Source organism: Oncorhynchus gorbuscha, linkage group LG16 (genome assembly GCF_021184085.1).
Source record: "Oncorhynchus gorbuscha isolate QuinsamMale2020 ecotype Even-year linkage group LG16, OgorEven_v1.0, whole genome shotgun sequence".
NCBI lineage: Eukaryota > Metazoa > Chordata > Actinopteri > Salmoniformes > Salmonidae > Oncorhynchus > Oncorhynchus gorbuscha.
Window position 1 is genome coordinate 19,408,540 of NC_060188.1, and position 12,498 is coordinate 19,421,037.

The window sequence follows — 12,498 nt, forward strand, 5'->3', positions numbered from 1 at the left end:
TGTGCTTGATTTTATACACCTGTCAGCAATGGGTGTGGCTGAAATAGCCAATTCCAATCATTTGAAGGGGTGTCCACATACCTTTGTATATATAGTGTATGCGTTGTGATAATTGCATTGTTTGTTCTTTAACTTGTAAGTTCATAGGCATTGTGCTGGGATGTATGCCTAAGGCAGAGACAATAAGAAGACACAGTGGCAGAATAAATTCAACCACTCCTTTGTTTCATCACAAAACTGGAGAGTAATCTCTGTCCTGTAAAGTCCACAAAGATTATTGCATGTTGCAAAAGTAATGAATATTGCAAAGTAATGTTTCCGACATTTTCGGACTACTAAACAACTATTGATTTAGTAACACAGAGAGTTACTGCAAGTCGCAATGAAAACATGCGCTGCCTCCACTATTTCAGCACCATTTCAACTTCGACATTTCAACACCATCAAATCACCTATGCTTAGTCTAATACAGGGACAACTAAAATATACCAAAAACAATTTAGTCCAATCAATGTAAGTTAAATATGATGTGGCTGTCCATGGTTCTGATTTGTATGTGTGTTTGTGCGTTCATGCAAGAAGAAAAAAACATGTTGACTCACCTAAACTGGCTTCCCTTGACACCTTTTTGGAGTTTATCTCAGCGCTGATTGGCTATTAATTATTAATTATTTTATTTTTTAATCAAGGGGGACAAAATGCTCGCTCGCTGGCTTCCCTTGCATTCAATTACTACCGGCGGTAGAAATGTCATACCCTTTATGACCAGACCGCATGAGATAGGTGGCCTACACATACAGATAAAGAGGGGCGCTGTTTTGCTCTCTCGGATACTTTCTCCGGTGAGATACGTTCAGCCTCTTGCGCATTGAAAGAAAATTATGAAAACACAGAGAGACGGAAAATACATACATTTCTTTATTAGTACATTTTTATGGGGGAAGCCTGGCTTACCTTGGCATCCATGAACACACCCAGCTGCCAAATAGCATCTACTGATTTAGCCTCTTCCCCTCTGCGACTGTGTTTGATAATTAAAAACGTTGTATCCCAGAATGCACTCGCTACAGTCCCGAAACGTCCACACACACGCACACACAACAGTTCTTTGGCGCCTCCGTCGGATGAGAGGATAAATTCTGTAGCACAGCGCCGTTACAATTTGCAATGGCTGCAGCTTTGTCCCGTGCTCTCAAATTGCCTGGTAAGAGATGCGTTGCAATTATTTGTGAAATAGATATGATTGATTAGGTGAAAAGTATGTTGTGTAGTCTTTGTACCAGTCGTGTCTCGTTGTTTTGGTGTCATTCTGTTAGCTCATGTGAGCTAGCTAGGCCAGCCAGCTCGCCACAATAATGTTGATTGCAATAACACAAAATCAGGTTTTTATTTGTTTAATGACAGTCCAGAATTGAGAGGTGAAAATCGACACTTATTTTCAATGTTTGATATTTCGTTTCTTTTCAAGTATTAATTAGAAAAAACATTGCATAATTTACAATCCTATGTGCCACACTAGCTAGCTACTGTACAGTACAGTAAGGTGCCACATCGAAGTCGCTTGATTGCTCAGTGCTCACTGTCATAATACTGTTATAACATATGTAACTACTTGCTTAAATCTCGTGTTCAACAAATAACTACATATAAGGCCATGTAATGGGGTTCCTTCATTTAACTTGGCAATTATTGTCATGCCAAACAATGAGCAAAAGAGTCGGCAAGGGTACAAACAGATCTGGGACCAGGGTAGGACATAATTCATTTGGTGTTAAAATAAATAATATTTGAGTAACTTCCCGGGCCTTTTGGGATGCCTATCGTTCTATCAGGCACCCCCATGCTCTATCAGATCATTCTAGTTTTCACCTGGGCCTTGTTTCCAGAACAGATCTGTAGACCTCTGACCTGCAGTCAAATGACCAAATCGAGCTCTAGTGGCCTCAAGGGTGGAATGTTATTAATATTTGTCAGAATATCGTAATTAATAAACATTATCCATTGTTTCTATGTCATATGGTTTTGTTATTTCAGTCTTCTGTGATATATATTAAGTGTAATATTGGGATGCAAACTCAAAATGTAATACATTTCAACTCTATATCTGACATGTACAGGTGTCTATATTTTTTAAGCCCATAAACCATGTGTGTGAAATGTATACTTTTGTTTCAACGTAGATTTGTTTAAGACTACCAAGAAACAACTCTGTAACCCTGATTTAGCCCACTGCAGTAAAAGGTTAACCGTGTGTGTCTTTGTGTGTATGTCCCTCACAGGGAAGAAGGGCTCAGAGCTTGGAGAGTATGACCCCCTCACTCAGGCCGACAGTGAGGACGAGAGCGAGGAGGACGACCTGGTCCTCAACTATCCCCGCAATGGCCTGGGGAGGGGCAACTGCATGGGTACAGGTACCTCAGAGCTGAGAGGGAGCAGAACAGGGAGGCTCGTAGGGGATGAAGATGAGGCAGAGGAGGACGATGATGAGTGGAGAGAACGGCTCCCAGGAAAAAAGAGGCAGGAGAGAGAGGAGAAGGGCATGCAGTACTGGAGCCAAAGGGAGACAAACAGGGATGAGGGAGTAGAGGATGGAGGGGGGCTTGGGGCCTCTGGTGGCCCTGGATTGGGTGTCAGTGCTGACCCGGACGGGAAGAAGGCTAAGGTGAGGGGAGCCATCCGGGCAGCGTTTTTCCTGGTGCCTCTGGTCTGTGCCATGCTGGTGGTACTGCTGTGTGCCTTTCTGGTGCCTTGTCAGCATGGGGAACTGGACAAACGGCCACAGTGGGAGAAAGAGCTGGGTGATCATGTGGGAGGTGAGTGAGGAGTCTAATGTATAAACAATACACATGAAACAGACTACAGTTTACCCGTATGTTGCTGGTTGCTGATACCAATACACCTCTCCCTCACAGCAGAGAAAGAGAAAACTACAGGTCAGGTCCAAATGGTCAGACTCTGAGTACACTAGTGCTTTAGATTAAGATAAGCACACAGTCAACATTACAATAAAGTCAACTGTATGAGAAAGCAGTTGAGAACACAAAACTCAGATTTAGCTGACTGTCTATGTCAGGGGGTGGATATTACACAGTCTGGATTACTATGATTACACATTACCGTGATTATTATAATAGCATGTTAGCAAAGCAACCGCAGGTCTAGTTTAGTAAATAGTAGTTACAAACCGTTCCTGTCTGTAACAGTGGTTTTCTTCTTCTTTAGGTGTTACCCCACCTCCTCTTGCACTGTGGGATGTTGACAATGACTCAGTTGAGGATGTGCTAATAGGAGTCACTCAAAAGAGCAACAATACCCATCTCTCCAGTTCTGTGGGGAACAACAAAGGTATCTATGGAAACAGCAAGGGACATTGTCGTAGTAACGAAGAGGATATTTTCAATCCTCATTTTTAGGCGTTATTCTCTCTCAAGCTTACCTCCTCACTGTACACCATAAAAATCTACCAGTGATTATGTAATATTAATCTCCATATCTAATCCTGCTCGCCCCAGTAAACTGCTGAGAACACACAATTTGCCACATGTAATAAACCCCACCCACCTTTACCCCCTTCTCTTTCTCCCTCTCTGTCTCTCCCAGAGTACAGTGTGGTGGCCCTATCTGCATTCAGTGGTGATGTGCTTTGGAGGAGGGCCCTCAGGGAACCTGTGGAGTCCATCCAGTGTGGGCTGCAGTACGAAGCCCACCCATCACCACTGCCAGCAGGGGGCGCTGCCCTCAGAGCCCTCCCCAACAGCGCCATTCCCCTATCTGCCCAGAGAGACAGAGCTAGCGGCCCCGTGTGTCTGCTCATCGAGTCTGCACACCTCACTGCTGTCAACGGCACCACAGGTCAGACAACAACCACAGAAATGCATGGCTTTTAATGGTTCAGTTTCACAGCTACAAGCATGAACATTTTAGCAGTTGTGTAGATGTATTAATAATGTGTTGTAGTTAATAGTTTAATGTTCAGTAAGGAGTAACCGATTGTATTTTCCTCCTCAGGGAAGAAGCTGTGGTCGGTAGCACCAGGGGAGATCCAGTCCCAGGCAGTTTCTCTGCCAGATCTCCAAGGTGACTCTGTTCCTGACTTGCTGATTGCCACTTTACCTGCTGACCAGGTATGACAATCTCTGGCTTGGCACCTATACATATTTATTGCTGTAATAAGACAATTGTTATTATATAAATCATATTATTATTATTATTACAATAACACTCATTTTCCAGTCAGTCTAAATGCTCCCATCAAACTGTCTCAAACGTATTTTCAGGTGTCTGACCTCTCACTGCTCCTGCTGTCTGGGCTGACTGGAGCTATACTTGGACATCCCGTGACCTTTAACCTCACGACCTTTAATGTCTCTGGAAAGCTGATCGGTCCCCTGTTTCATGAGACACAGCTGGGGGCATATTACATTCTATTTGGACTAGGTAAGGGATTCATTTTATATCAAGCACAGTGACTTTGAAAAAATGTTTCTTAATTGAAATGACTAAATGTCTGATAATGTATCTGCTATACTAACTCAGGCACTGTAGAGGCTGTATCCCTGGGAGATATTTACACTCGGGCTACTGGAAAAACACCAATATCCCCTGGTCTAAGACTGAAGGAACCTGGCTGGGAGAAGCTTAGGAAAACCAACTCCTCCCTCATACACATCTCCAGGTAAGGCTAAGAAAGTGCTCGGTTACACAATTACAATAGAGTGCCTGTTTGAACGACTGTTTGACTTTCTCTGTCCAGTGGAACTGAGCAAGTGGAGTTCTTGGTCCCCCTAGTGGCTGGCTTGTGTAACAACCACAACAGCCTGGACTCCATCTCCAACCTCAACTCCAGCCGCAGTGACTGGGTGCTGGTCTGTGGCAAGCTCTCCAGCAAGCTCTCTGTGCTGAGAGAGAAGGACGCACACACCGAGTGGACTCTTACCTCCTCAGCCATACACAGGTAGGAAACATGTTCACCATGATATATGGAGAAGTTTATCATTAGGGTGTATATGACTAAGCATAAAAGGGAAAGCTTCAAGTTTTGTCATGTGCACAAGTGCAGTGAAGTGCATTTCTTGCAAGCTCTTTTCCCAACAATACAGATATCAATATCTCAAACTATAAAGTAATACCCTATAATAGTGGTTTTCAAACCTCTCTTCGGGGACCCCCAGAAGTTTCACAATTTAGTTGGAGCCCTGAACTAGCTCAAGTACTTGACCTTATCAAAGGCTTGGTAATTAGCTGACAAGTTGAATGGGGTGTGCTAGCTCTAGATTAGTTCAAATATATGGAACGACTGGGGATCCCCGAAGGAGAGGTTTGAAAGCCCCTGCCCTATAAAGTTATAGAGCTAAAATAACCTGAATCATTTATCATTGTCTCAGTCGTCCAGCACCAGGCCAATTCAACGATGATGGAGTCCCAGATCTCCTCATACAGAAGTCTGGCGCCCCTAGAATGAGAAAAGTATCATCTCTTCTACAAACACTTACACCTATAGCTATTATACTTCTCAGACAGTTGTACATATTTACAAAGATGACCATCCATCTCTCTGTGATCTCAGGTTCAGGTGGTTGATGGAGCCAGTGGGCGTAGTCTTTGGGAGACAGAGTTTATTTGTCCACGCCTTGACCTGGAAGGTACCTCAATCATGACATCTGGTCAATCAGCTTTCCTTTTCTGGGCCGGTGACCCTGTCAGACCACCAAAGAACCTCACCAAGACAACCGTGAGTCCCTTGTTGAATCCTGATGAGGAGCAGGAATACATTTTCTACGAGAGAACGTGTTATGTTGGTTCATCCTTCAGTGGTATAGGCACAAGGGTTGGGGTCAATTCCAATTTAATTTGAAATTGCAATTAAATATTTGAATTCACTCATGAAGTGGAGAATTTATGTTGAATTCAATTCAAATTTCAACAATCGTCAAGTTATTGAATTGGAATTAGTCTGTTTGAACTATTTGAATTGGAATTTAATATTTGTACATTTTCCAGTTAATGGAATTAATGCAGTTAGTATTGAAAAATGTACTGCAGGATTTGTTTAAAATCATTTAAAATTGTATTTCAATATTTCCAGTATAGCTAAGCTGTATGGATATTAATATGATCAGCCTGAAAGCATGAGGGAATTTAATTTCGGAATGTAATTTGTGGAATTGTTAGGGATAATATTCAATTGGGAATTCAATTCTTGGAATTTACCTAGCATTGGAATTGAATTATCTCTGAATTCTAAGACTGACCGTAGTCCTTTAGCAGACACTTTGGATAATTGACAAAAATGGAATTTTAATTGAATTAATTTGAATTTACAGGAAAGAGAGAATTAGAATTGAGTTAGTGGAATTAACCAGAAACCTGCTGCCAGAATGTTAACAATAGTCAATGTTCAGGTTGGCAGTCGGAAGATAGAAAGTCCCTTTTGGTGTCTCCCGTAATTAGTGGAATTAACCCCAACCTGATAGGTAAAGGATTACATATCTGTGCCTATCGTACTATGAGGTTCAGTAGTTGAAATCTATTTGAAGTCTTGTTCTGTTAACAGGTGGCACCAGGGGCGGTTCAAGCCATGCCAGTCATCCGAAAGCTCTTCATGTTACATCCTGCATATCCCACAATCCTCCTGGAGCTCGCCAGCACCACAGACACCATTCTTACTGCTGCAGGTGATGCGTGATGTGCTGTATTTATTATTTTATAATTGTGCATATGATTATGGCTGTTGTTAGTAGCACTGCTGATCAACAACTGTTTCTCCCCTTTTCTCTGTCTTAGTGAGTTACCAGGAGCCGCAGAAGGATGCCTCCTACATTACTGTGTCCTCCCGGCCTACCTCTGGCCTGGGGCCTGGGTCTCGGGTGGTGAAGAGCATGAGCCTCAGGGCAGCAATCACTGCTGGACAGATTGTGAGGCTGGGAGAGAGCAGCACCGCAGGGGTACCAGTCAGACCTGGAGTATTTGAGATAAACAAGTTCTTCAGGCGTCTCACCTTCAAAAACCATTAGGTAAAACGGGGAGGAACATAGCTAAGTATGTCCAGAATATGCTTTATATGACATGATGTTTGTGGTGTCTGTATAGTTTCAGATGACGAAACACATCGTTTTGTTTTCCTGTGTAGAGAGGAGTTATCATTTGCTGGTTCTACATGATCCGAGGGAAACCACTGGCGGGACCAAACCTGTGGAAACACCTAGTGAAGGAGATTTATCTCAAGCTGTTTACATTTCCACTTTTGTCCAAAGTACGATTTGAATTACTATTATTACTCATCTCACTTGCTGAAAAATATTTATTTTGCTGTATTTGTATTATATGTGTATATATTATGAGTTGACTTATTTATTTATGACCACTCCTTTTTATTGAATATTGAATTTAATATATCAATGACTATTTACCTTGTTTGGGGTGAATGGAAATCAAAATATGTAAGTAAGTACATAGAAGAAACTTCTGGAGATCAAGCACAATGATTTGAAAGGTAGGGGTGTAGGTGTAAGGTGTCCATTGCACAATTGGCACCTCACTCGTTTAGTATATTTTTAATCTACAGACTGAGAGGCAATTACCCAGTTAATTCCTCCAAATACATTCATTCCCCTCTCATATCCACTTTTTCAATTAGGCAATTGAGGTCTGTGTTCAAGCAGAATTACTCAGTAATGTAAAGGGGGTCTGTACATATTCTAGGGTATGTTGAGCCATTTTTTACATTCAGCATCACCACATCAAGGAAAATACAGTATTTGTTCCAACATTGATGTCTACATATATTTCAGGATGTTGTGTATCCCTGAAAATAATCAGAATTCATGTAAACATTTACGTTTTGAAAACAGCTCATTCAGGAAAGTGGCTTCTTGGCACAACTTACGTATGTACAGGGACACGGTAGGTTGAGCTGCCTTGGGGTAAGTGGGTGCTGGTAGGTCAAAGTTTCATTCATGGAATGGGGGTGTGGTATATTGTATATCTGAAATGTATGTCTACATTCAGATATAGATCACTATTCAATATTATTAACCCTTCCATTTCTTGACCAGTTGTCAGGGACAGGGATGTTGTTTTGATTTGTGCCAATTCAAAGGCAAGTTCTCTGCATGTGGCTACAAAGCCCATTAATGCAAAAAATACTAATACTAATGGTGTACTAAGCCCATGAAACTGGTTTGGAAGATTCTTGATATGTTTTGCAAGCTCAGACTGTCATCGGTTAAGACCTTGTGTGCCTCTGCTACTTGGTCACATGATTAATGTTGTATGGTTTCTTAGAAACAAGGGGAGGCTAAACTAACCTTAAGGCTCAACTTACCCCATTCTCCACAACATTATTTACTGATATGCTACTTACTGAAAGGTTTACATTTCTTTAATCAATAACTATTGTAGTGATGATACATTATTGCTGAGTGCCATGTATGGTAACTGCATTTTATTGCTATTGGTACTTGTAAATATTGCTGACATACTGGAAAACATTTACAAATTACATGAAGAAATAAATGTACTGCTGCAATTCTTAGTGTTTTGTACTACAGCTGTACTATGGATTTAGCTCCGTTTGCAATAAATTATCATAAAAACACTTAATTAATTATGAGAAATATTAGAGTAAAAGGAGGGCGCAGGCTCGGGCAGTGCTTAGGTGCATCCAAAATAATCTCTTTCTGCATTGCTGAGAGCGTCAAAGGCTTGGAAGATGGCCTCGGGCTTGGTTCGTCAGGCCAGACTGTTGGTGTTGAAAAACAGTCATGGACCAACATTTTCTGGGTTTTATGCTAATGCATTCGGAAAGGCACTCATTAACCGAACAGTTGTGTACTCAGCACCAGGTGGTATTTTGCCAGAACCCAAGAAGGTGAGTGATGTCTGTTGAAAATATGAGCAGGTAATTTATGGAATGAAAGAGGCGGAGGGAGGAATTTAGTAAAGGTGCCTGAAAGGTATTTGTAATTAACGTTATATCTTATAACTTAATAGAAATGTTTAATCGCAGGTAAGATCTCGGTGAGCCTATACCTCTCCATTTCACTGGAAGTGTTATAAATACATGCGTTTAAATGTGTAAAGCATGCACCATGTAAATTATTTATTTTATCCTGGTTGTCATGGTCTATAAAATCACACAGCATTGCAGGCTAACAGATATGTTTTTGTGATGGAATTGTTGACAATTGTCCAGGCCTCATTTGGCCTTTTCCGGATTGCTGTGGTTGTGATCCTCCTCCTGTACGTGGGAACTCTGATCAGCAAGAACTTTGCTGTGCTGCTGGAAGAGCATGACATCTTCATCCCTGAGGATGATGATGATGACTGAAGGGTCTGTATGCTCCAACATATGACCTGGGTATGTTGTATGTATAATGATAAATAAAATCAACTTCAGACGATTGATCTCTTAACATTTAAGCAATAAAGATAACATTTGCCCTCACGGAAGATGAGGCCTATTACTGTGTTCTGCCTCAACAAAGTGTAATGTGTCGCCTCTCAGACAATGGGAAGATGTGTGACAGCTGAAAAGACTTGAGGATCTCAAACTCAAAGCCTTTCTGGTGCTTCTCTCCCCATCCATTGTGATGTGTGCCTGCCTGGATACAGAGCTGTTTTAGAGAAGTGGTGGGACTAATTCCTCCCTAGTTATAATACATACACAGATAAGTCTTACTAAATCAAATAGATCGGTGTGCAGGAAACACTTGGATCAGTTGCTTTTGATTTAGCCAGTGATATCTTCTACATTGATGGAAATATTTGTTCTGCTTTCAATCATTCTGGGGATATTGATTTATTTGGGAAGGCCTTAATCAGGTGACAGGCCTGCATAGGTGTCCCTATTTATCTGGTTTCTGATATAGGTTATCAAGAACCCTTGGTGCTTTTTATTCCAACCTGTAGCATTTATTTTTGATGAAGTGATCTAATAAAGTCGACCTATATGTAATGGCCGTCAGTGGCATGTCATTCATGACTATTTAAACTATTCAGAGGCTTTCAACTGGCGTATTGAATTGGAGTGGGTACAGGGTAAACACAGGGTCCATGACAACCATACTGATATGCCTTGGTCTCAGCATCCATCTTCTGAACTTAGTGATGATAAGGGCTAGTTAGCACAAACACTTCTGTATCACATGAAAGTACCTCTACTGTGGCAACGCAGAGAAATAGCTATGCAGTGCACAAGGAGAGCCTTCCGACTTCAAGTGGGAAGTAACTGTCCCATGACTGTTTTCACAAAATGAAAACATTTGTACAATGAGGACTTAACAAGATTGGGTATCATGTGTATATTTACAGTTCAATAAGGGGAAGCCTCTGTTACACTGGACAAAACAGGGTGGAAAGTACAGGGAGCAGTTCAATTGTCATGTCCAACATAAAATCTGGACAGAAAGTCTGCAGGGCGTGGTACCTCCGTCTCATGGAAATAGCGCATAATGTGGGTCTTCTGCTTCCAGACATTGATGGTCTCCTGCAGCTCCATCTTACCCTATTGTAAACAAAAGTATGCAAAGAAAACATCACTCGCTACACCTGATACGTGACCATTGAGCTTAGTAAATATTCTCGCCAAAGTTGATTTCTTTGAACGATTTAGATGCGTCACATGTAAAATGATGTAGAGCATGACAGCCCAGTTACCTAGACAGTTTGTATCTCGGTCTAGCAGTATAACACTAACCCACCGTGCCACTAACAAACTAGGCTAACTGCATGAGAGCAAATTGACTGATTGGGGAGCAGAGTAGACTAACCTTAATGACAAGCATGTCAATCACACGGGGGTCATTGACGTGCTTGTTCCTGTCAAACATCTCCCTCACTTTGTCTGTACCCTGGCGAGCTGTGATGTCCAGCTGAAAGGTAGTCACTGTGGGACAAAACACAAGACATATACAATTCCCACAACAAGCTCAAAGAAATATGTACATTAATGCATTTACTTATCACACTCCCTACTTATCAAATTGCTAATCATGTGGCCTATCTGCAAATGTAGGAACACGCTGTCTTACACCAGCGCATCCCAAACATGCTCAATAGGTAATGTGTCTGGTGAGTATGTAGGCCATGGAAAAACTGGGACATTTTCAGCTTCCAGGAATTATGTACAGATCCTTGCGACATGGGGCAGTGCATTATCATGCAGAATCATGAGGTGATGGCAGTGAATGAATGGCACGACAGTGGGCCACGGGATCTCATCAAGGTCCATTCAAATTGCCATGGATAAAATGCATGTGTTCAGTGTTCGTAACTTATGCCTGCCCACACCATAACCCCACCAAGAGGCACTCTGTTCACAATGGTGACATCAGCAAACTGCTCTCCCACGCGACGCCATACACGCTGCCTGGTACAGTTAAAACTGGGATTGATCAGTGAAGAGCACACTTCTCCAGCGTGCCAGTGGCCATCAAAGGTGAGAATTTGCCCACTGAAGTTGGTTACAACGCCAAACTCAAGACCCTGGTGAGGACGACAAGCACACAGATGAGCTTCCCTGAGACCGTTTCTGATAGAATTTCTGCACAAACTTCAGTTGTGCAAACCCACAGTTTCCTCAGCTGTCCAGGTGGCTGGTCTCAGATCCTGCAGTTGAAGAAGCCCGGATGTGGAGGTCCTGGGCTGGTGTGGTTACACGTGGTCTGTGGTTGGGAGGCCGGTTGGACGTACAGCCAAATTCTCTAAAACAATATTTAAGGCGGCTTACGGTAGAGAAATAAACATTAAACTATGACAACAGCTCTGTAGTCAGCATGCCAATTGCACACTCCCTCAAAATTTGAGGCATCTGTGGCATTTTGTGACAAAACTGCACATTTTACAGTGGCCTTTTACTGTCCCCAACACAAGGTGAACCTGTGTAATGATCCTGCTGTTTAATCACCTTCTTGACCTGGCAGTTGATGGATTATCTTGGCAAAGGAGAAAACAGGGATGTAAACAAATGTGTGGAACATTTCTGGGATCTTTTATTTCAGTTCATGAAACATGGGACCAACACTTTACATGTTGCAATTTATATTTTTGTTCAGTGTGGACACATCGCGTTAGCTAAGTGTGGCCCTAGATTGAAAGTATGTTAGCTCACTTAAATTCGACAAGATATGTAGCCAATGAGCTAAATAAATATGAAGCTAGAGTGCCTTACAGCGAGTTAACGTTAGCTAGCTGTCTTAGCACGACCTTGACGCTGGGATCCAGCTCGTGTGGATCTAATAAAGGGAGAACTGGTTTTACCTGTGTTTGGAACCTCTCTGTACCAGGCACGATACAGTTCGCGAACTCGGCGCTTGGCTTCATCCAGATCCCTGCTGAAAATCGGTTTGACAACTTTAGCAGCACCAGCGGCTGTCCGGGTCGCCGCACTGGACGCCATGTTGGTTTCTTTTATCTTCTCTGGTTAACATCGTTAATAATTCTGATTTGAAACACGTATTAGTGCTGCCACCTGGTGTAGAGGGGGACATGTATCTGCTT

General features: G+C 42.2%; 2 protein-coding genes across 2 annotated transcripts; one reads left to right on the forward strand and one right to left on the reverse strand.

Annotated features, from left to right (window-relative positions):
• Positions 1-1,084: 1,084 nt before the first annotated feature.
• LOC124000631 (protein FAM234B-like) lies at positions 1,085-7,340 on the forward strand. The gene is made up of 13 exons (XM_046307151.1): positions 1,085-1,204; positions 2,280-2,813; positions 3,223-3,345; positions 3,601-3,852; positions 4,009-4,124; positions 4,278-4,437; positions 4,537-4,675; positions 4,754-4,954; positions 5,385-5,466; positions 5,567-5,731; positions 6,554-6,674; positions 6,784-7,013; positions 7,130-7,340. Exons 1-12 carry the CDS (start codon positions 1,168-1,170, stop codon positions 7,011-7,013), a joined length of 2,160 nt encoding a protein of 719 aa, XP_046163107.1. The 5' UTR covers positions 1,085-1,167; the 3' UTR covers positions 7,130-7,340.
• A 2,946-nt stretch (positions 7,341-10,286) lies between these two features.
• Positions 10,287-12,427, reverse strand: LOC124000633 (NADH dehydrogenase [ubiquinone] 1 alpha subcomplex subunit 6-like). The gene is made up of 3 exons (XM_046307155.1): positions 12,259-12,427; positions 10,770-10,885; positions 10,287-10,504 (listed from the first exon to the last, which is right to left on the reverse strand). The coding sequence occupies exons 1-3, from the start codon at positions 12,395-12,397 to the stop codon at positions 10,373-10,375; spliced, it is 387 nt and encodes a 128-aa protein (XP_046163111.1). The 5' UTR covers positions 12,398-12,427; the 3' UTR covers positions 10,287-10,372.
• Between the last annotated feature and the right edge of the window lie 71 nt (positions 12,428-12,498).